Source organism: Pempheris klunzingeri, chromosome 14 (assembly GCF_042242105.1).
Source record: "Pempheris klunzingeri isolate RE-2024b chromosome 14, fPemKlu1.hap1, whole genome shotgun sequence".
NCBI classification, from domain to species: Eukaryota; Metazoa; Chordata; class Actinopteri; order Acropomatiformes; family Pempheridae; genus Pempheris; species Pempheris klunzingeri.
In genome coordinates, this window is record NC_092025.1 from 2576402 (window position 1) to 2597198 (window position 20797).

The window sequence follows — 20797 nt, forward strand, 5'->3', positions numbered from 1 at the left end:
TCCTTTAGACTGTAGTCGTAGGTTGTATAATATGGTTTCTTCTTTCCTTCCTTTAAAAGAACAGATGGTCACTGCAGCATTGCCGATGCACACACTGGGACCGGAAACGCCTGAGGATAACAAACAAATAAAATTGTACAAAAAAACTACACACAAGAAATATTCAAGGCCCTTCATAAGGCCTACATTTGCAAGTGTGATTTCTTTCATTGTATTCCAAATACAATTGTAAATGTATATTGTTTCGACAACATTTCGAAGATGTTGAAAATGTGACATTTTGCCAAGAATATTTTCAGGTTAATAAGATAGTGGCGTTTGCATGTGTTCATGATAGGGTCATGAAGAAACACATGTCCACAGTCCAGGAATGCTGTTGTTCACAATAAGACCACAAACATCGCGCACAAATGATGTTTTTCTTATTTTTTATCCATGATTTCCAAGTGTGAGCCGTGACGTAGCCGCAGTTCAGACAGACGCGAGTAATCGATCCCTGATCGCAGCCGAGGCAGAGCAATGTTTTCATGCCTGCTGACGACCTGCGCTAGTCACTCTGCCATGGCGCTGATTAAGGAGGGGACCTCATAGCATCGTGTTTTAACTCGCCTTAGTGGAAATTATCCCGTGCGTTTTGCTACTCCTGGTTTGAAATTAATTAAATTTATCTCTGAACCCGCCATGACCGTGGAGCAGAATGTCCTCCAGCAGCATTCTCAGAAGGTAAGCTTACAGAAGCTAACTTGGTGGCTAGCTAACTTTAGCCTAACTGTATAGCTACATAGTTTTAGGGCTCATACTACTTGTACAGTCGGCTAGTCAGCTCCTTGGGTAGTCAGGTTAACCTTGAAGTGTGGTTTTATTTGGGTTACGGGCAACCCGTTAGTAAGAAACCGTTTGTAAATTGCAAGTACATTTGTTTAAACGAGGCCTAACGCTATCCTAGCGCAAAGCGTTATCCAGTATTTTGCTAGCTGCTAGCAAACGTTAGCTAACGGTACATCGCAAAGTTAAGTCAAACCTCAGCGCCGTTTGTGTAAGTTGTCTGATGGTGACTCTGGCTAGTCGTTAATACCTTTTAATACGGACGGTATGTCCCTGGGTACCGTTAGCATCTCGGGCTAACTGCGTCGTCAATTGAAATAAATAAGGCCAAGTGACAGTGACAGATTTAACGTTAACGGTGGTGCCGTCAACTTCATAATAATGAGTAAGTACATTTTCAGTCGCAGCCGAAGACATTTTCTGATGCAGGCTACCACCAACAGCAGTGGTTAGTTATACGTGGATACTGCGTGTTTGTGTGGGGAAATGTTTCCCAGGTTACTCATCACACATCTGATATCTTTGTTTACAAAGTATGGCCAGCGGCGAAGGGAGAGTCACAGACGAGCCTTGGCCGAGATGGAGTAGCTGGATAGCAAGCCAAATGTGTGATGGTTCATAACTCAGAAGGCACATTATCAGGTTACACTTGATCATACTCTCAGTTTGCTAAAGTGCATTAAGGGTCGATTCTGTTGCTCAGGCTGCTGGTTATGGGATTTACTCTGTGGCCACCGTGACCAGCTTTGCATAGCTCTGGTTAGTTATGTAACCACTTGAACGGATGCTCGCTAAAACGTAGGTTAGATATTCGCTCTGCTGCTCTGAATGAAAAACGAGAGTTATGTAATCATAGTCAAGGTTTACCATACTGCATACAATTCAGTACCTTTTGTTCTGCAGCATGGGGCTACCGTGTGACGCCAAAATGAGACTCAGCTCACCCACCTAAAAACCTGGGCGAGCAGTGTGAGGTGGATGTCTGGCAGGGCTGTGACAGTCAGAAGTCTGGAGGACAGGGGGAAATGAATACCTAGCCTTCCGTAGATGACTCAAACTTAAAAGTAGCAGTGTAACACAAACCCCATTGAGCAGGGCGACCTTTTCACGTCCCAATTCTTGACCATGAGTAACAACGATGACGGTCAAGACAGACTAACATTTTAGTTAGTTTCAGTCCACTATACACGACTGTACAAGTGGATTTTCTCCTTATTTGTCGTACTTTTTAAATAATACTTTTCCTTCATATGGAAAGCTGTTCAGGTTTAATTTGCTTTGACAGTGCATGAATGTGTGGTGGGATTTAGTTATAGTCATTACAGTTGCGGTCCATCATTAGAGTACATCATGTGAGGAGGGTGTGGTGCAGGTTTTCCTGTAGTGATGTGTAGAAGGTGAGGTGAGGTCATGTTGAAGGACTTCCAATCCTGTCTGTTCAATTTGTTTTTGTTTGCAACTCCATGACATGCACGTACAACTCAGCCAGGGCGAGCCGATAGTAGATTCACTGGGAATGCCCCGGTCTGTAGCCAGCTGTAAAGCCTCAGGCCGTTCCTTGTGCCATGCAGAGAATTATGGGGTGTTATTCACAAGCTGCCTCTTTATGGCTGATGACCAGTGTGACAAGCAGCCATGCCAGACATGTCACATGGAGATGAGAACTCTGTGTGTGTGTGTGTGTGTGTGTGTGTGTGTGTGTGTGTGTGTGTGTGTGTGTGTGTGTGTGTGTGTGTGTGTAGTGTGTATAACTGCTCTTGTAGTTGACTTGGCCCAAATCTGTCACAGGTGCAACTTCCCTCACACTTCACTGACCCTGCCATCCTCTGTGCCAACAAACCTGCATCCCTCCGTCTCTGACAGTGATCAAACAACACACTGTGATCTCCATGTTTACTTGTCTCCAGTTATTGAAACATGGCAAAATGTAAAGCTTTTATAAGCTCGTGAGTCACAGTTCTTTGAATGCCTCAGTAGTGGAAGCTCTTTAGGATCTCCACAGACACATGCAGCCGTCAAGGGTGTACTGGACTGCTGTAATTAGGGCCTTTGGGAAAAAGCTGTATTTTCTTCAGTTCTAACTTGTTGCAAACATTGATCAAAACTGTTTGAAGACCAGAAAGAAAAGTGCAAATGAGGCTTGATATTAATGTGCTCTGATGGTTTCTCTGTATTTTAGATGATGTGTTTGTTGTAAATGAAGAAACTGCCAGGCTTCCACTGCTATATTTGTCATTCTCTACTGTGATGAGTCCGATAAATCACAGGAGCGCTTCCTCTGTAAGGTTGGTAGAAAACAGCATTACATTGTCATTTACCAGTCTACTGCTGTTACCCAACACGATGCACTGCTGAGTTGTGTATCCTTGTCTAGTAAACGGCCAGCATGGCCACAGACAAATTAGGTTTGGTGCATTATTTATATGCTGTTACTCTAACAAAGGCGTGAACTCTCCTTTCACTTTCTCCAGTGACTCTGTGAGCACATTTGCCCATGGGGGTTTAATAAAGCACTACTGCTTTTGAAAGCTCAGAACATGTTGTAGCTGATTGCAGGATTGGAGTCAGGTCTCCGACACAGAACAGCTTCCTCAGGGCTGGAAGAATTGAGTGCCTACTTCAGGACACAACAGTAGTGCAGATGCTGCTCTGATGTCTTCAACTGAGCTGTCAGTGCTTTTTTTTCAAGCTTTTTCAATATTCTTCAGTTCACTTTTCTTCTTTTCACGTTTACTATAGATCAGCTTAATATAAATCTCTCAATAGCATCTCTAGCATCAATTTGTAATGAAGTAATCTATACATTTAATGTAAGCCTGAGACTCCAATTTATTTTCAAGGACAACAACCCAACAGTACTTGCATTGCACATCGTTTTGAGTTACTGCTCTGTTAACGTTTTTACAGTAATTGCGATGCATTGTTTTCAATGTGCTGGATAAAACACTAACCCAAACCCCATTTGAGATCAACAGTTTTTCTGTCTTAAAACAAAGTCCTCCCAAATTAGATCTTAGCCCACCATGAATTAAATTTAATTTACTTTCCAGTCAGCTTGTATGTTGTAAATTATGCACAATTGTGCACTTCCCAAGTATGCCGTTTGTTCTGACTACTGTTTTTACATCAAAACTGTAAAAATAAATAATATTTTAAACACTTGGTATCATGACATCTGTGCATCAGCTGCCCTCTTTCTTCCTCTGCTAGCCAGCTGGCCTTTTAGTGGTTGATCAAAGAGTTTAATATCCAAATCACTACAGGTAAATGGAAGAGATTTATTTGACATCACTTTAATCAAAATTTGGTGTATGTGGCAACATGGTGTCATGTTCACACTATGACTGATCAGAGAGTTTGACGTCCCAGATCATTTCCTCTTTAAACTTTTGGTGAACTTCAATATCTGATGTTCAATTAAGGAGCAGTCCAGATTTGTTCATGTTCGTCATTTCACATTCACAGTGCAGATCCATACACTGCAAAAGAGCTCAGCACGAAACACACGCTGGATGAAAGCCTGTGTCATCTGTTTGGTAGTGCTGCTGCTTTATAAGATGTCACGTTCCCAAGCATGGCTGGTTTTCATTGCCTTTTGTGTAGTATCTGTGGCAACGCCATTACAAGTGTTTAGAAATGTCTGTAATGTAGATTGTATGCAGTGTTGCCATGGATGTGAATTGTGCAATCAACTGTGACATGTGAAAACAACCTACAGTAGTGAGTCCTAAACCGGTGACCCTGTGACTGACGCTCTTATCTGTTGCCTGCTGCACCTGTGAAAGCAGTCAGAAAGAAGTCTGTGCTCCTCTCACTCAGGACTTAAGACTTCTGCCTTGGACGCTGACATTAAGTGCACTCCCCCATTATTTATAGTGCATTTATTCAAGCCGTGCATTGCAAGCCGTGCATTGTGTGGTAAGACCATGCAGTCCAGCTGGGTTTGACATCAGCAGGGCGCCACACTTCATTAATAGGGATGAGAATTGACAAGTCTGATTAGATACTGTATTCGTTGTTCAAGTTCATATTATACATGTTTGAATTACAATTTAGAACACTGTGAGTTGGCATTAGGGTTGTCTTGTGCTTTTTAATTGTTACTTTTAATGCAGTTGATGGTGATGCTTGATAAAGTTGAGGGTCTCCAGAAATTTTTTCGGAACCTAAAGCAGTCGTTTGCTTTCTTTTTCTCCTCTCAGCTCTTACTCTTCAAACGTTGGTTCTATAGAATGTGGCTTTAAATCAATCAAGAATATGTTAGCTGTCAATGTGAGTGCAGCATTATGTGTGTATCCCCGCAATTACAGTTCCATATATCTAGCTGTTGGGAGCAGTTTAACCTCCATAAAGAATGGCCTACTGTGCTGTGCGTACCATGAGTAACCATGAGCCACTCTGCAAATTCTCACTGTTATAATGTTGAATATTCAAAATATATAATTGTTAAAAAAAATTAGAAAAAGACAGAGATAGTAACCTTATTGTGCCTTTCGTAACGACACTATAGGTGTGTAATATCCTTATCAGTAAATGTATTGTTGGTTGATTGTTTATTTTGGTTGAAATGTTGGCTTTTTTCCACCCTTACAGTTGTGGTTCCTTGGCACAAACTACTTCCATTGTGCTGTGCTCTGAACTGCGTTGTCTCCTTCTCTCTTCTTGTTCCTTCGATAGCACCAGCAGACATTACTAAACCAGTTGCGGGAGGTCACAGGCACCACAGATGTTCAGCTGCTTCAGCAGGCCCTGCAGGTACATCATCAAACACATGCAGTACATACATAAGGGATACATAAGGAATAATGCCCAATGAGGTGTCCATTATGAGGAATTAATGCATGACGGGGGGGCAGAGAACCAACTAACACACAGCGGACTCCATAATTCTCTATCTACCTATCTATCTATCTATCTATCCATCTATCCATCCATCCATCCATCCATCCATCCATCCATCCATCCATCCATCCATCCATCCAATAAATACCTGGAACAGTCATCCCAGTCCCATAAGGTTCTTATGCAATGAAAACATTTTTCACTACTCCAGTAAGCAGCATGAAAGTTAAGTACAACTTGGCAACAGGAGATATTTCTAGTCCGCTTAGCTCATAGAACCCTTTGGCTCATCTCTTAGCCACAGAGCTAATGTTATCCTAGCAAGACTCAAAGTCAGTAATGCTGTGTATGGTTGACAGCCATGTTTAACAACAAGACTAGCTAGCTAACCAGCTATGTGACTGCCCTCTGACCAATATCAAGATTTTCACTAACAAATTAATGGCCAATCTTAAGCAGCGAGTTGAATGTGGGATATGAGATGATCACTTGTGTCCACTTCACTCTATAGGATTGTAGCCCTCATTTGTTTCTTTTTTATTTTATTGAAGATTGTTGACAAAAGCCCCAGATCACAGTCTCCCTGTAAACTGTTCAAAGACACCATCAGAGAGTGATGATGAGGACCTGAAGGAAGACAGTCACTGTTGGAAATAAGTTCGCTTGTTAACGTGTTGCATTTAAACAGAGGCTCTGACTGTGTCCCTGTTGCCATGGTTACTAATTAAACATATAGGTAGTGCAATAATTTAGAACAGTGAGCAGATAGTTTCACTGGAACCACTCAGCAGGTGTCCTATATCACATTTTAACGGACACCCAGCAGCCAATCAGAATCGGGTATTCACCCAGACCATGGTATAAATCTATGTTCTCTCTTTGTTTGTCTTTCTATCTCTTTCACACATACACACACACACACACACACACAATTTGCTAATTTCTCTGTTTGCAAGCTGTTTTCACATAATTCATTCAAACACACATGCACACAGCAGAAAAAGCCACTCCGCTCTCACAGAAGCATCATCTCATATGGCGCAAGGCCCGTTTCATGTATGAGACAGTTGGGAGGCTTTTCTGCATCAAACCCATGTGTGATGGTTGCACCTGCTGTCACACAGCTGATTTAAAAGTTGGCAACCCTAATGCACTCTATGTTGTTTTATTCCCCTAGTTTATACTTAATAGTTTACTGTGTTTATTCCCTCACACCACGTTTGACCTATTTATATGACACTGATGACACAGGTGAAGCTCTGGTCGTCACACAGAATGTACAAGTAGTTCCATATGTCAATCTTGCTGTCTTCTTTTTTTAGATGAGTAGTTTTCCTCAACTATTGCTGGCATCAAGCCATCCTAGATAGCTGAAGTCTTCAGGTCTTATCAAGAAATTTAAGCTGAAAAAATATATTCAAGCTTGAACTGAAAGACACTGAAACATCTAGTTGCGTTTGATTTTTTTTTTGACTGTGTTCATACCCAACTGACATAAGCCTCAACAAACACTTTGTTGGTGCAGGTGAGCAACGGAGACCTGGCCGAGGCTGTGGCTTTTCTGACGGAGAAGAACGCCAAAGTTCCTCAGCAAGATGAGACAACTTACTACCAGACATCCCAGGTGGCCAGTGACAGATATATCAGTGTGGGCAGCCAGGCAGACACAAGTGAGCAGCTTACTAGAACTTCTAGAGCCTTGACAGAGATGATTGAAAGAAAAAATATATCAGCTCAGTTTCAGATGAGGAGGTCTCAATCCTTGTGTGTGTGTGTTCTTAATGTAGATGTGATTGACCTGACTGGGGATGATAAAGATGACCTGCAGAGGGCTATCGCCCTCAGCTTGGAGGAGTCCAACCGGGCGTTCAGGGAGACGGGCATCACTGATGAGGAGCAGGCCATCAGCAGGTGGGCCAAGAAATCCTGGACTCAACATCTCACCAAACAGTTACAAAACTGTTTGCACAAAGTCTTGGATGATTATCCACATTTGACAACATTGTCTCCATTTTTGTCCAGGGGGTGATGAAAATATATCTCGTATACATTCATGTTGTGTAATGTTGAGTTGTCGTTCTGTAGTGAAGACAAAACACAAGACCCCTGTTCTAATCATAGATGTCCCGAGCTGATCCTAAGGATTGGTCTCCTGGTAGATACGAGCAGATTTTATTGGGTCGGAAAAAATAAAGATGAGCAAAATCTGATCCTTTCTTCACCGTGTTTTGGTCACCTCAGCCTGCTAGTGTAGCAGCACTGCTCTCCTCAATGACAGCCAGGCTCTACACTGAAACCAATGTACTCTGTGTGAAGTGTAAATGTGAAAGGTTATGTGGTCGCACCGGTGAGTGACTCTGTTCTGTTCACGTTGGCAAAATGCATGTATGCACTTGTACAGTACTGCAGTTTTGAATCAGAACGTTCAGTGTTTGGATAAAGTAGCTGTGAAGAATGAGGTGTGTCCAATGTAGTACCTGTTATTTCACTGTGTCAGGTACAAATTTAATCAACATTTAGATCAACAGAATTATCAGATTTGACTCAGTGTCAGCAGTAATAATACAGAAGGACTGTACCTTAATTCAGAAAGTTAAGTACTTCGGTACCATGGAAACCAGACCTTTTTCAATGCCAATGCACCTTAAGCGCTAACTTCCACCTGCCGTTAAACAGAAGAAGAAGATAAGAAAACCAAATCTACAACGAAAACCAGCTCTGAGTTGGAACAGGATCACAGTTTCCCAAGACCTGAGTGTCACTGAGCTGCTGTTGGGCCCTCGTTATCATTAGGTTACATGATGGTGTGCTCAAGCTCAACTCAGTAAAAATGAGCATTGGGCAAATTATAGTGTCTTGTAAAATCTATTTTTTTGGTGATAAACCTGAATAAATATCGTTGTTTAAGGGATAAATTTGTTGATGTTTTCATAACAGATATTAGAGATAACTGTTTAATTTCCTAATCAATCAATCAATCAATCAATCAATTTCAATCACTCATTCTTTATTTTTATAGCGTAACAAATATTATCTCAACATAATCTCATAATCTCAATACTTTCCATAAAAGAGCAGGTCTAGACCAAACTCTAGCAACTTCTAATACATAATTAAAACTACTATTGCCAAGACAATTTTTTTATCAAACTATTTTTAGAATAAAAATGCAATAATTTATTTTCTAACAACTTGAATTCTCATTTTTTTAAAGAAGTAATCCATATAGAAGACAATATCAAAGTAAAAAGGATAAAATTTTGAATTTTGGACAGTTTGGAGAGATTTCAAGACGTTTGAAATGATTTTTCTGGACAGTTCGTTGGCGGTGGTGGTCTGGAGTCCCTCTAAACCACAAGTAACTTCCTGGTTTCTTTAAGTTTCGCTCAGGAGTAAAGATCAGCCTTTAAACTCCAAAGAAATAAGGATTTGACATTTATTGATTAGCAATATCAAAATTTTTGACCATATCCCCAGCCTTAATAACAACATATTATGTAGTCATATTTTCAGATCTCTCTGATGACATGGATGTTTTTGTTGTAAATGGTTAAACCTACGTAACATATTGGTCTCTAACCCAAAATAAAGGGTTGTTCTTTACTCAGTGTTATTGTTGTCCTTGAAGGTAAAAAGGGGTGCTTAGAAAAAGTCCTTGAATTTGACTGACCCTTGTCTGTATGAACCCTGTTGGTTGGAACATCCCTTACTGTATTAAATGTAATGAGGTCAGGTCAGAACATACACTATTGCAACTTAGTAGTTGCGTGTAATAAACCCTTTCTGTCAGAGAGTAAACTGTTGAACAACCTTTCTATCACTCTTTTTAAAAACACAGTGTTGAAATTGCATCATGAATATCTCCAGACCAGGTCTGAGGATTAATGTCATTTGAACAAGGACACACTTTTTAAGAGTTGTATTTTTTTCTTTTATCCACCGTGGGAAGCTAATGGTCACCCACCTAGTGATTAACTTATCATGTCCTGACAAGGGAGAATAAAATCCTTAAGAACATTACATTTTAAATCACAACCCTTACTATCAAGTACAAGATGATCTGACTGAAGCACAATACTAAGGAGCCACTAAGTGGTCGTTTAGTTAAACCCCATTCTGAGTGAACAGATGTGGACCGTTAAGCCCCTCCAATGGCATTATGTTGAAGTTTAAACGGGAACATGTTGCTTTTGAGAAACACTTTGAACTCAATGTGTACTTCAATAGAGGGATACAACTTCAGTCAGGTTGGTAGCATTGTTACATGTTTTTTTGGACAAGAAGAAGAATGAGACTAAAGTAGCATGTCATTTTTAGGAGATACAGTGCAGGATTAAGTGCAGCAGAGAGCGATGAGGCATCCAGGAAATCTCTTCTGCACTCTCCACTGTGCTACTTTAATTGAATTTGTTTGTGTTTTTCCACTCTTTCTGTAGAGTTTTGGAAGCCAGCATTGCAGAGAATAAGGCGAGTCTGAAGCGTACCCACACTGAAGTATGGAGCGATTCACCCAACCCGCACGACAGGAAGAGGATAGACAGCTGCCCAGTGGGGCTGAAAAATGTTGGCAATACCTGCTGGTTCAGTGCTGTCATACAGGTGGGCACACACAAATGCTCACTGCTGGTCTAAGACCAAGTGAAAGGTGTCATTTAAATTTCCAAAAAAAATCAATTAAACCCTTTTCTTTCTCTAGACTTTTTTCAGATTCTGCTCAAAAACCACTCTTGTTTGTCAGCATCTTGCCATTTCTTCTAGTATTTTGCTGTTACACCAATTTCTTTGGCAAGCGGCAAGAAGGTCTTAATTTTTGCATTTCTTAATATGGTCCGATTTAGTTGCATGTTATTGCAATGATTCAGGAATCAACTCTAATCTGCTCCAGTTCTGCAAGGGCAGTACTGGATTAAAGAGCCATTTAAACATTTATATGCAGGAAAATACTGGAAATGCTTGAAATCTTTAGCTCTCCTGTCACAAAGAAGTTTTTTGTAAGCTATGAGTCAGTGGTAGAATGTGACCTGAGCCAGATGAACACTGGATACACCATCACATGGTGCCTGGCAAGCGTGTGTAATGTGACCCCTACGGTTGAGAAGAAGGCACTGCTTGAACCTGAGCCTGCTGCACTTGGTACATGAACAGAAGTAAACAACTTTCTCTTTTCCTCAGAAGATGTCCACGCAACTTTAATGTTTACTTTCACAACTACACTAGATCTGAACATCATGTCATCACGAGTTAAAGCCGTGAGCATAAGTGACTCCTGTTATTGCTGTCACCAGTGTGTGCAGTGTTTGTTACCCGTTACAAAGTCACACCAAACTGAGTTCGGTATTCTGGTACTTAAATATGATTTTGCATGTTGCGTAAGGCACTCTATGATGTGTGAATGTATTTGCTCCCTTTGATCACATGACGCAACAAGAACTGTCTACACATTATTCCAAGCAATTAGGAAAAGGTTTGCATCATATTTGTGCATGAGGTTGCTTTAGTTTCTGTTATATGAACCAGAGCTGGCAGCATTATGTGTACTGGTTGGAATTGCCAAACCTAAAGTAATTGCAGAGGGCATAAGTTTTTGGTTTAAAAATCTTTTATTGAGGAAAATATAGAAAATGGATACAAAGTGCCTGAGAAGCAGAGTACATATATTATGCATGTAAAGTGTACCAAGTAGTGTGAATAATTATACAAAGTTGATGCCGTAGCAGTTACTGCAGCTTCCTTGCCTCAAAGAGGTGAATGCTGCTCTCAAAGCACGTTATGCCTGTTGGTAAGCCTATCGACTTAAAGATGATACAAAACACTAACTAAATTTCAATTGCAGTTTATCATGCTTGTTTTGCAACATGAAACAATGTATGTGAGTCAAGTCTGCCTCATCATTGCATTGTAACTAACATTGGTCCCTCTTCAACCTCAAGTCTCTGTTCAACCTGCTGGAGTTCCAAAGGCTGGTGCTCAACTACTCACCTCCAGCCAGAGTCCATGACCTGCCTCGCAACCAGAAGGTAAGAGCCCTGCCCTTCTTCCCAGGTCCTCGACTCAGGAAAATGAAGCAGCAATAACAAAGTCAGTGTGTGGTGTCTTTTAATGCGTCGCCTGTGTATGTGTGTGTGACCCCATATCAGCTCTGTTTATATCATGGCAGCCCTTCTACAGCCTATCACAGCTAGCAGTGCTTTAGCTCTGAGGGTCTGACCCTCTAAGAGCTGTGAGCCACCATTCAGCAGCTGTGTGATCTTGCCCTAAGGTCACAGCAGCTTAGTGTTTTGCCCCTGATAGTTCACTGCTAGCAAGCAGTGCCAACTAGTGAGAAATGTTTAGGTGAAACCTCTGTATTTCTCCACCAGGACAGAAATGAGTATGCAGAGAGAGTGTGTTTTGGTTGATTCTGGAGTTTTTCAAATTTGAGATGCATACATTTGTCTAGCTACAGTCACAGCTACATCGGCAGAATAGTTCTCTGCATGCTTTTGTTTGTCTATATTTTCCCTACTGAGTGCTTACCATAGGGTCAGCAGCCTGTCGCTAATCTGGTCTAAGCCTCTGCTGTGGAAGTGTGTTTTGGAGCAGTTGTCTCTTCATATCAGTTCTATTGGTTGAGATCACTGACATTTTACTTAAGCAGTTCAAGATTGGCACAGCTTGGAATCTAATCTTTAGATCAGCATCCTGATGACTAGCACAGAAAAATAAGTGTGCTGTTATTATTAGGTCCTGCTAAGTCATGTCACCGCTGTATCTCACTGTCATCATGTCCCTGTGGTGACATTGCACAACTTAAAGATTACACAAAAACTTGTGGTAGTGGCAAATGACCAAAACAGAGGTTATCTATATGATATGTGAGCATGTTAGATCAAAACTAATGTGCGCCTCACCCCTCCCCAGCCCCCGCCGCTCCGCTGCCAAGTCTCTCATTTGTTCTTGTTTGTTCCGTACACAGCTGCTGACTGACAGCCTCTCGTAGCTTTGGTGTGACTGTGATAGTGCAGTAGCTTAGCTGCGTCCACATGCACTAACGGGCACGCTAGTTTATAACACACTCCGAGGGAGTGTGACTTCAGTCTATGCTCAGGTCACCAATACTCCACTGTATCTTTACATAGCAAGTTGTTTAAAGCTATATTGATGCTCTGTTGTATGGAGAACCTTTAAATGAGAAAGTAAAAAGACAATTACATATAAAGTATGTTCAAGTTAACACAACAACTGATGGGGTATTTCTTCACAAGTCATTTGTAACCATGAATGAGATTCATATTTGGCCATGTAGTTTTAAATCAAATTAACTGCTGCGTTAATTAGGCTAGCTTAATGAATGCAAACATTGATTATTTCAGCAGCTACTAAAAACTGTAGTACACAAAACTGAATATAGGAATCATTTAAAGAATTTAAAATGGCACTAAAAACTCCACACACTAGTCCTAATGACTAATGACTAATCTTCATCCAAATTAAACATGAAAAACAAAAAAATGCTGAATGTTTTCACCTTTTTTCCAAATAAATTGACATAAACACCTCTTAGCTGTTAAACTAACTTTTGTCAAGCTTGTGATATTCTATATTTAGTTTATTAAGATGAAAGACCAAAACCAACAGTGTGTGAGGCTGTCACTTCCTCTGTCTATATGTGTCTCCAAACGCAGTCATAGTGTATTCATTGGGGAATATTTTCAGTTCCCCTGTGAGATGAGGAGCACTGATTTGACTGAAGTTTAAGTCACTAAGTAGTTGATTCTGTTGCACCGACCAGGAGCACAGGAACCTGCCCTTCATGCAGGAGCTGAGGAACCTCTTCTCCCTCATGGTTGGGTCCAAGAGGAAGTATGTGGATCCTTCTCGAGCTGTGGAAATCCTCAAAGACGCCTTCAAGTCCAGTGAGTCGCAGCAGGTAAGCCTCTTTCTGCCAGGACCTACCTGACATGACGACATTCACTTAGTGAAGGCAGTGTTTAGTGAAGAGAACATCATTATTGCAAGCAGGTGAGAGATTATATTCTTGTTACTGCTTTTTTATCTCCTCCTGATGAAATCAAAGAGACGGCAAACATTTTTCCTCTGATACCCAGTATCAACAGATCAGTCTCTAATCTTCCAAATTTAAGTAACTGGAAATTGCTATTTCCATGCAATCCAGTAGTTTCCCGAATTCAAACAGTAAATTAGAAATGTTTCCATCTGTTTTTTTGTACTCATCACTTTTAGAGTTTTTACTACTAGTAGTATCAGCTTCTCAGTCGTCTGTAAAGCACTTTGAATTTCACTAACCAGTATGAAAAAGGGTTTGACTGATTTAGCAATTAGCACTACATGCTAGTAGGTGGAGTTTTCCCCTCTCCCATCCACATATTTTTCTCTCCTTTTGCCACTGCCTCAGGCAAGATGAGGAGTGTTTCATTCAGACAGTTACCGTTGGTTTTTCTGCTCCAGTTCGGTGTACAAGCTTAACCAGGTTTGATTTTATGAGCACCGGCTGAACCAGCATTTGTTATTATGAAACATTCTGGCAAATTAAGAAGTAGCCTACATCAGCAACTGTGCCAGTGGCTGACAAATCTCTGGTATTCCATTGCAAGCAATATGACATTGTGATTAATATATTATATTTGTTTAGGCTAAAAACAGAGCCACTAGTGTCGGAGTATTGATCAGTGTCTGTTGTGTGTACAGGGCATGTAAAGTCCACAGGGGATCTCACTCAATAAAATCTGAAAACTAACAAACAAGTACAACTGGAAAGACAGACCTCCACATGACATGACAAGTGGCTTGGTCCAGACACTGGCTACTAATTTTCACTGATTTCACAACCCTGCTGCTTGTCTCCTGTGGGCCTAATTCCTTGGAACAACCAGTTGAGTTGTGCTACACTGTCATTCATGGACTTCCGTTCCCCAGTGGAATGGTAGAGTCACGCACAAGACCTAGTGTTAAAATCCCGTATGTCTAGTCCAGTTTTTGTCTTAATGTCAAATAGGTTTGAAAATGTTTACATCAACCCAAGCCTATTTACAGCCACACATATGAAATGTGAATAATTCCTGTGTTTGCTCAGCATGTATTGGATAAATATTCTATATTATTCCTTTGTCCTATAAAAAAATGAGCACTTCTTTGCTGTTTGCTGCACCTACCGGAAGCATTTAACACCCTTTATCCCCTTTTAGTCTTTTCAACATCAGGCTCGACTGCTCAATTTCAGCTCATTCTCCTGACTCAGCTCTACTGAATCCAAAACACTTAACCTCTGTTATCTATAATTATTAATCCTCAAACCCACGTCATCCCCTCTGAACTTTGCAGAAAATAATATTGACTTGGAATTAGCTGTTTTGTGCATATATCCTATAATGTGACACACACATGCCAAATGTACAAACCTCCTCTGTTCTTCTCTTGGCATAAGCATTCACACTAAGCCAGTGTATCTGCGGAGGTTAACTGAGGTCAGCCCTCTGGCCTCTGTACTCATCAGTCATGTCGCTGCTCTGTGTATCAGTCGGGCTGGAGAGGCTTTGACCTGAATTACCGTCCAACATTGATGTCTATGAGAGAGTGGCCTCGTGGCATTCAAGTTCCCTTTGAAGTCCAGCAATCGGTGAACTCCTCTGCCAAGACAAGTCATCTTGTATCCAAAGCTCAGTGTATATTAGCAGATGACAGACATGGCATTGATTTGACTGATTGGACTTTTTTGCTTGTAGGTGCAGTTAAGTCCCGTAGTTTGACCTCCATGTGCCAAAGGCAGCCTGTAATTGGTCATTTTGCGTGTATTTCTGTGCTTTGCTCAACAGCAGGATGTGAGCGAGTTTACCCACAAGCTGCTAGACTGGCTAGAGGATGCCTTCCAGATGAAGGCTGAAGAAGACAGGTAAGTACAGCTCCTAATGTCCAGAGATCACTGTCGAAAGAATGAACATTCAGTAGACAAATGTTTGCTGGTGGGAGAATCAAATGTACATCGTTTACATGGACTTCATTCAGAGATGCCTTTGGTAAAGATCTTTGGCCTGTGTTTTTGAATAGTACTTTTTTTGCTTTCAGGGAGGGAGAGAAGCCTAAGAACCCCATGGTGGAGCTTTTCTACGGTCGCTTCCTTGCTGTGGGTGTTCTGGAAGGTGAGATGAGGTGTTAAATTAAAACCAATAAAGAGAAAAAGCGAGGGGGTAGCTAGACAATCACAGAGAGATAAAGCATTAGCATGGTCTGATTGCAGAAGCCAGAGAGCCAGTAAGTCTTTGCCCCTAGTAATGAAAGGTGACCTTGTTTTAATGAGATGTGGTCTATGTAAAAGAGGAGAGTGGTTGCATTGATCGCGGAAGACCTTGATGGCTGATTGACATTGCGCTTATTATGCATGACAATACTGGCCCAGAGCCACCAAAAGCTGGGCCAGTGGACTCATGGCTGCTCATAAAATGACCTTAATGCCTCATCTGCATGTCCGCTAGCAACTCCCCTCTTCTCTTTTTTGGGCTTCTCATCAGTAGTTGAAGCGGGGAGGCCTGTGCAGCTGTTTAATGATGAGTGAGTGACTGCTGAACAAGTGAAAATCAGCTTGGATGCAAACGAGTGTGAAATGGCTCGTTATTGCTTTTTCTTTCACGCTCTTTACTTTCCGACTCTTCTGTTACGCCTGGTACACCTTTGACCTATGTATATGATACACTCTCTCTCTCCTACATGGTGATGACACATCTCTAAAAAGGTGCACAGCTCCTCCTTCAGTTAGCTTAACTTAATGAATTATCAGTGCTAATCTTAGCATTTCTGTTGTACATGTGTTATTTCACAGGTAAAAAATTTGAAAACACAGAGATGTTTGGGCAGTACCCCCTGCAGGTGAATGGCTTCAAGGATCTCCATGAATGTCTTGAGGCAGCAATGATTGAGGGCGAGATTGAGTCCCTGCACTCAGCAGAGAACTCTGCCAGGTCGGGACAAGAGGTCAGTGTCAAAGCAAGTGTGCAACAGTTGTTTCCACTGAAAAACTGGTAATTTTGAGAAGAATACACATTAAATTAATAAAGTTTATTTTCAGCATTAGATTTGTTAATAGCACTGTGGTAAGACATAAACATTTTATTATAATGACGTCTTCAACAAAGCAATTATCGGTTACCACCTATAAGTGTAGACAATCAGGTTAAATAATTTGGGGTTGTGCAGTGACACCTCTCCAAAAGAGTTGACCTTCTTGTCCTTATGTGACACCTGTGCTATTCTGGGTTTGACCTCTGGGTAGCTGTAGCCTTGCCTACGCTGTCCCACAGCAGCTGGGAGCCGCTAATTACCAGGCTAGTCCCCAGATGAGTATGGCATCCAGCCTGCTGGAAAGATACAGCCATCAGCACATGGGAGGGAGGACCGGAGACAGCAGAGCGCAGTGACGCTCCATCCACATCATAAAGAAATACAGGGTTTCTCCCAGGAAAATGGTTTGCGTCAAATCACACAATGAGTCAGGTGATGAAATCATGACTCGATTGACGTGAATCTACTTCACACTTGATCAGACTATAAGCCCCAGGACTGTGACTTCTAAACTGTGGAAGTCATCACATCCCTCCTTCATATATGTTATTGACAATATAATGTTGTTTTCTTTCCTTTTATTGACTACACAGTCCATTGAATTTGAGATGTTTGTGGTAAGAATGCCTATTTAGTCAAGCAAATGTATGTCAAACCCTGGAGAGCTACAGTATACCATGCTTTGTTCAGAAACTTCCAGTCAGCAAGGGGACATATCTGAGAGCATGACAGGTGAAAAAAGAAACTACAAAGGCTTTGCCGATTTGGGAGGCTTTAACCATGAGTTCAACGCACAATATGTAATTTTCTGCTGCTGGGGGCCTCGCAATCAAAACAATAACAAATGAATGAGTTTTTAGATCCGGATGCGTAATTGCCTAAAATCCTTCATCCTGTTAAAACAGAGAATTAGAAACAACCAAGCCCTAAAAAGTGGCAGTGATGTGACTTGAAACAGTGAGAAAGTAGTCAGCTGGAAATGTTTTAATGTCCGGCTGTTAGCTGGCGCTTAACTCGAAGTGTGTGAATGTGAAAAATGATTTTGGAGCAACAGTGCAAGTGACTATGAATTCCTGGGTATGCCCCTGAAACCCTGAAATAAGAATTTTATCTGTTGTTAAAGACACCGATGAGTGAGATTAGTGGGTTGGAAAATATGGTTTTGGTCACACAAGCTGCCTTTCCTCTCTGCCTGTCTTATGGGCACCACTGCCCCTTAAAATAAATGTCACTGTAGCGCCCTGATGTACAGAGCTTTGGCCTACTGGCAAATTGCTCTAAACCTAAAGTTCCCCTTGTGACTTGAAGTAAAGAGATTGTACCTTAAGTATTTTCTTAATAGTGTAATGCAAATGCAGTGCACAAGGGGGGAGAAAAGGAGTGGCGCTGTTTCCAAATGATTAAATAAATAGATGCTACCCCCTCCCCACCCACCCAAATTTCCTGTGTGTGTCTCAACTGACACTGTGATTTTGTCATCCAAGCAATGTTCGTCAAAATGAATTTCCATGCAGAATGTTTCAGTTTTGCTGTAAATGAAGCTGAAAATGATTCTTTCAATCAAAACAAATCCTCTCAGATGGGAATACCACAAACTAAATGTAGTCATAGGGATCTGTGAATGTTCAAGAAACTCTATTCTAAAGGTAAAATGTGTTTACAGAGCTATATATTCTAACATGACAACAGAGTTAATCTCAATATCAACATCATTTTTCTTTCAGCACTGGTTCACAGAACTTCCTCCTGTGTTGACCTTTGAACTGTCAAGGTTCGAGTTTAACCAAGCACTGGGACGACCTGAGAAAATCCACAACAAGCTTGAGTTCCCCTCTATGCTCTACATGGACAGGTGATAGAAATATTAGCACTGGCCTTTATCATAGAGTCTAGAGTATTTGCCTCTACAGTAAATAACAATTCATCCCAGGTCACCTTAAGGCTGAAGCCTCTGCTCTGGTCTTTGTGTTGTAAGGTACATGGATAGGAACAGAGAAATAACCAGGATCAAGAGGGAGGAGATCAGAAGGCTGAAGGAGCATCTGACGCTGCTTCAACAGCGACTGGAGAGGTACTATTTCTCCACCAATACCTGTTTATTTAGTCAAGGTCAACAAAGCTCTCTAGACAGCCACGGGAAGTAATTTCTCACTCTGACTGTGCCCTTTCTCCCTTTGTCATCATGCCCTCTATTCTTATTTCTCTCTCATTGGCCTCCCTGCCTCTCATTGACACTCACTCTTTCTCTCTGTTCTCTCTCAGGTATCTGAGTTATGGCTCGGGCCCCAAGAGGTTTCCTCTGGCAGATGTCCTCCAGTATGCCATGGAGTTTGCCTCCAGTAAGCCAGTGTGCACCTCTCCAGTGGAAGACATTGACTCATCGGCACCCCCTGGTGGCACAACAGGACAACAGCTGCCCCCACCAAGGCAAGTTTCATAACAGATAGCCTGCTGTTTGCTGTCACTGCTATTCTTATAGGGAGTGTGCAAATAAGGATGTGTTCCATAATTGATTCAGCAGACCCTCTCAACTGCACAAACTTGCCATAATTTTCTCATGGAATTGATGAATGCTGCCTGTTCATGAGTGGGTGCAAACATATACAAATATTACATGAGGATGCTTTGCACTGCAGGTGACGTGACACTGTCAGGTGTTGTAACGGGGGATGTTCACCTGGACAGTGACCCAGAACTGTGTCCTGCCTAAACATATCTTAGTAAATTGGCTAAAAGCAATATTCACTACTCTCATTCGGTGAACAGAATATTAATTGTCAATCAAGGTTTTTTTCCTTTTTTTCTAAATTGAGTTTGACAACTAATTTCAGCCTGCAATAATTGATTTTAAACAGCAGTGACATATTATCACCTTTTAAGCTGATGTGGCGAACATGTAGCTATGGTGCAGCATTAACATTTATTTGGAGTCGTGTTTTGGCCACCTGGTGAACATAAGTCAGCAGATGATCTTAACTTCATAACTTCTTTAACTCTTCACTCTGTTTTGTTTTTACTGTCCTGTGGTTTCCAACTTCTATGGGAAATACTTGGTTCTTAAGCTGCTAAATGACTTTCCTTTGGAGATACTTTTCCTCCAGTGTAGCCAGCTGGCTGACATTATTTGGCATTTAGTGAGAAGCCTCAACTATTGGATGGATGGACATGCAACTTTATGTTGACAATTCTGTGTCCTCTCTTTGGGGATCCACTGAGTTTTCATCTAGCACCACCATCGGGACGAAATTTTGATTTGTAAAGTACTTTGGTTAATGGCCACATACTAGCAAAAGTAATGATATTTCCATCAGTCTCAGCTGTACTGTGTATTTACTTACTGTGTCTTAACCTGAAGGGCAGACCGTATACTATAAACCATAAAATTACATATCTTTGAAGCTACCTTGACCACAGCTGCTGCTTCAGCCACACTGCCCTGAGCTAACCACACTGGCAATGTCAACACTTCTTGAGGGTCTTTCTGCTTTGACCCTCATGTCTGAATTGGTTTGGATAGGTATAGGTTTAGTTTCATTTTAAGCTGAAGAAAGGCTGCTATTGGAATATTGAATCATGCCCTTTTTATATAAGTTTTTATTGTGTATTTATTTTATCTTGTTCTCCCTGTGTCCCACCCTACAGCACAGCTGAGCAGGACTCCTTGCCTCCCCTAGAGAGCTCAGGCCCTGCCTCAGGTCCCATGACAGCTCCTACTGCAGCCCAGCAGCAGAGAGTACCCATACATAAGCCCTTTACCCAGTCACGGCTACCTCCTGACCTCCCCATGCACCCTGCCCCGCGCCACATCACAGAAGAAGAGTTGAGGGTGCTCGAGGGCTGCTTGCACCGCTGGAGGAGTGAAGTGGAAAATGATACCCGTGGTAGGTCTACCTGCCTCCTAATTGTAGCTCTTAATGCTGGTTTCAATTGTGGTTCCTGTTGCATGATTTTCCTGTCCATTGCATTGCAGATCTGCAGGGCAGTATAACCAGAATCCACAGAACCATTGAGCTAATGTACTCTGACAAGTCCATGATGCAGGTGAGCAGCACTTTGCTTTTATCCGTCATACCTGCAA

At 41.5% G+C, this 20797-nt stretch overlaps 1 protein-coding gene across 3 annotated transcripts in view; it reads left to right on the forward strand.

Moving 5' to 3' along the window:
- The first annotated feature begins 527 nt into the window (after positions 1-527).
- Positions 528-20797, forward strand: part of usp25 (ubiquitin specific peptidase 25) — a 29540-nt gene continuing 9270 nt past the window's right edge. For all 3 annotated transcript variants that reach the window (XM_070843103.1, XM_070843104.1, XM_070843105.1), the window contains exons 1-15: positions 528-723; positions 5503-5580; positions 7193-7337; positions 7455-7578; positions 10104-10266; positions 11598-11684; positions 13439-13576; positions 15480-15556; positions 15730-15803; positions 16481-16632; positions 18444-18571; positions 18695-18790; positions 18982-19146; positions 20362-20600; positions 20690-20760. In XM_070843103.1, coding sequence (XP_070699204.1) covers positions 682-723; positions 5503-5580; positions 7193-7337; positions 7455-7578; positions 10104-10266; positions 11598-11684; positions 13439-13576; positions 15480-15556; positions 15730-15803; positions 16481-16632; positions 18444-18571; positions 18695-18790; positions 18982-19146; positions 20362-20600; positions 20690-20760 — 1779 coding nt within the window. In that variant the 5' untranslated portion in view covers positions 528-681. The remainder of the gene's footprint in view (positions 724-5502; positions 5581-7192; positions 7338-7454; positions 7579-10103; positions 10267-11597; positions 11685-13438; positions 13577-15479; positions 15557-15729; positions 15804-16480; positions 16633-18443; positions 18572-18694; positions 18791-18981; positions 19147-20361; positions 20601-20689; positions 20761-20797) is intronic.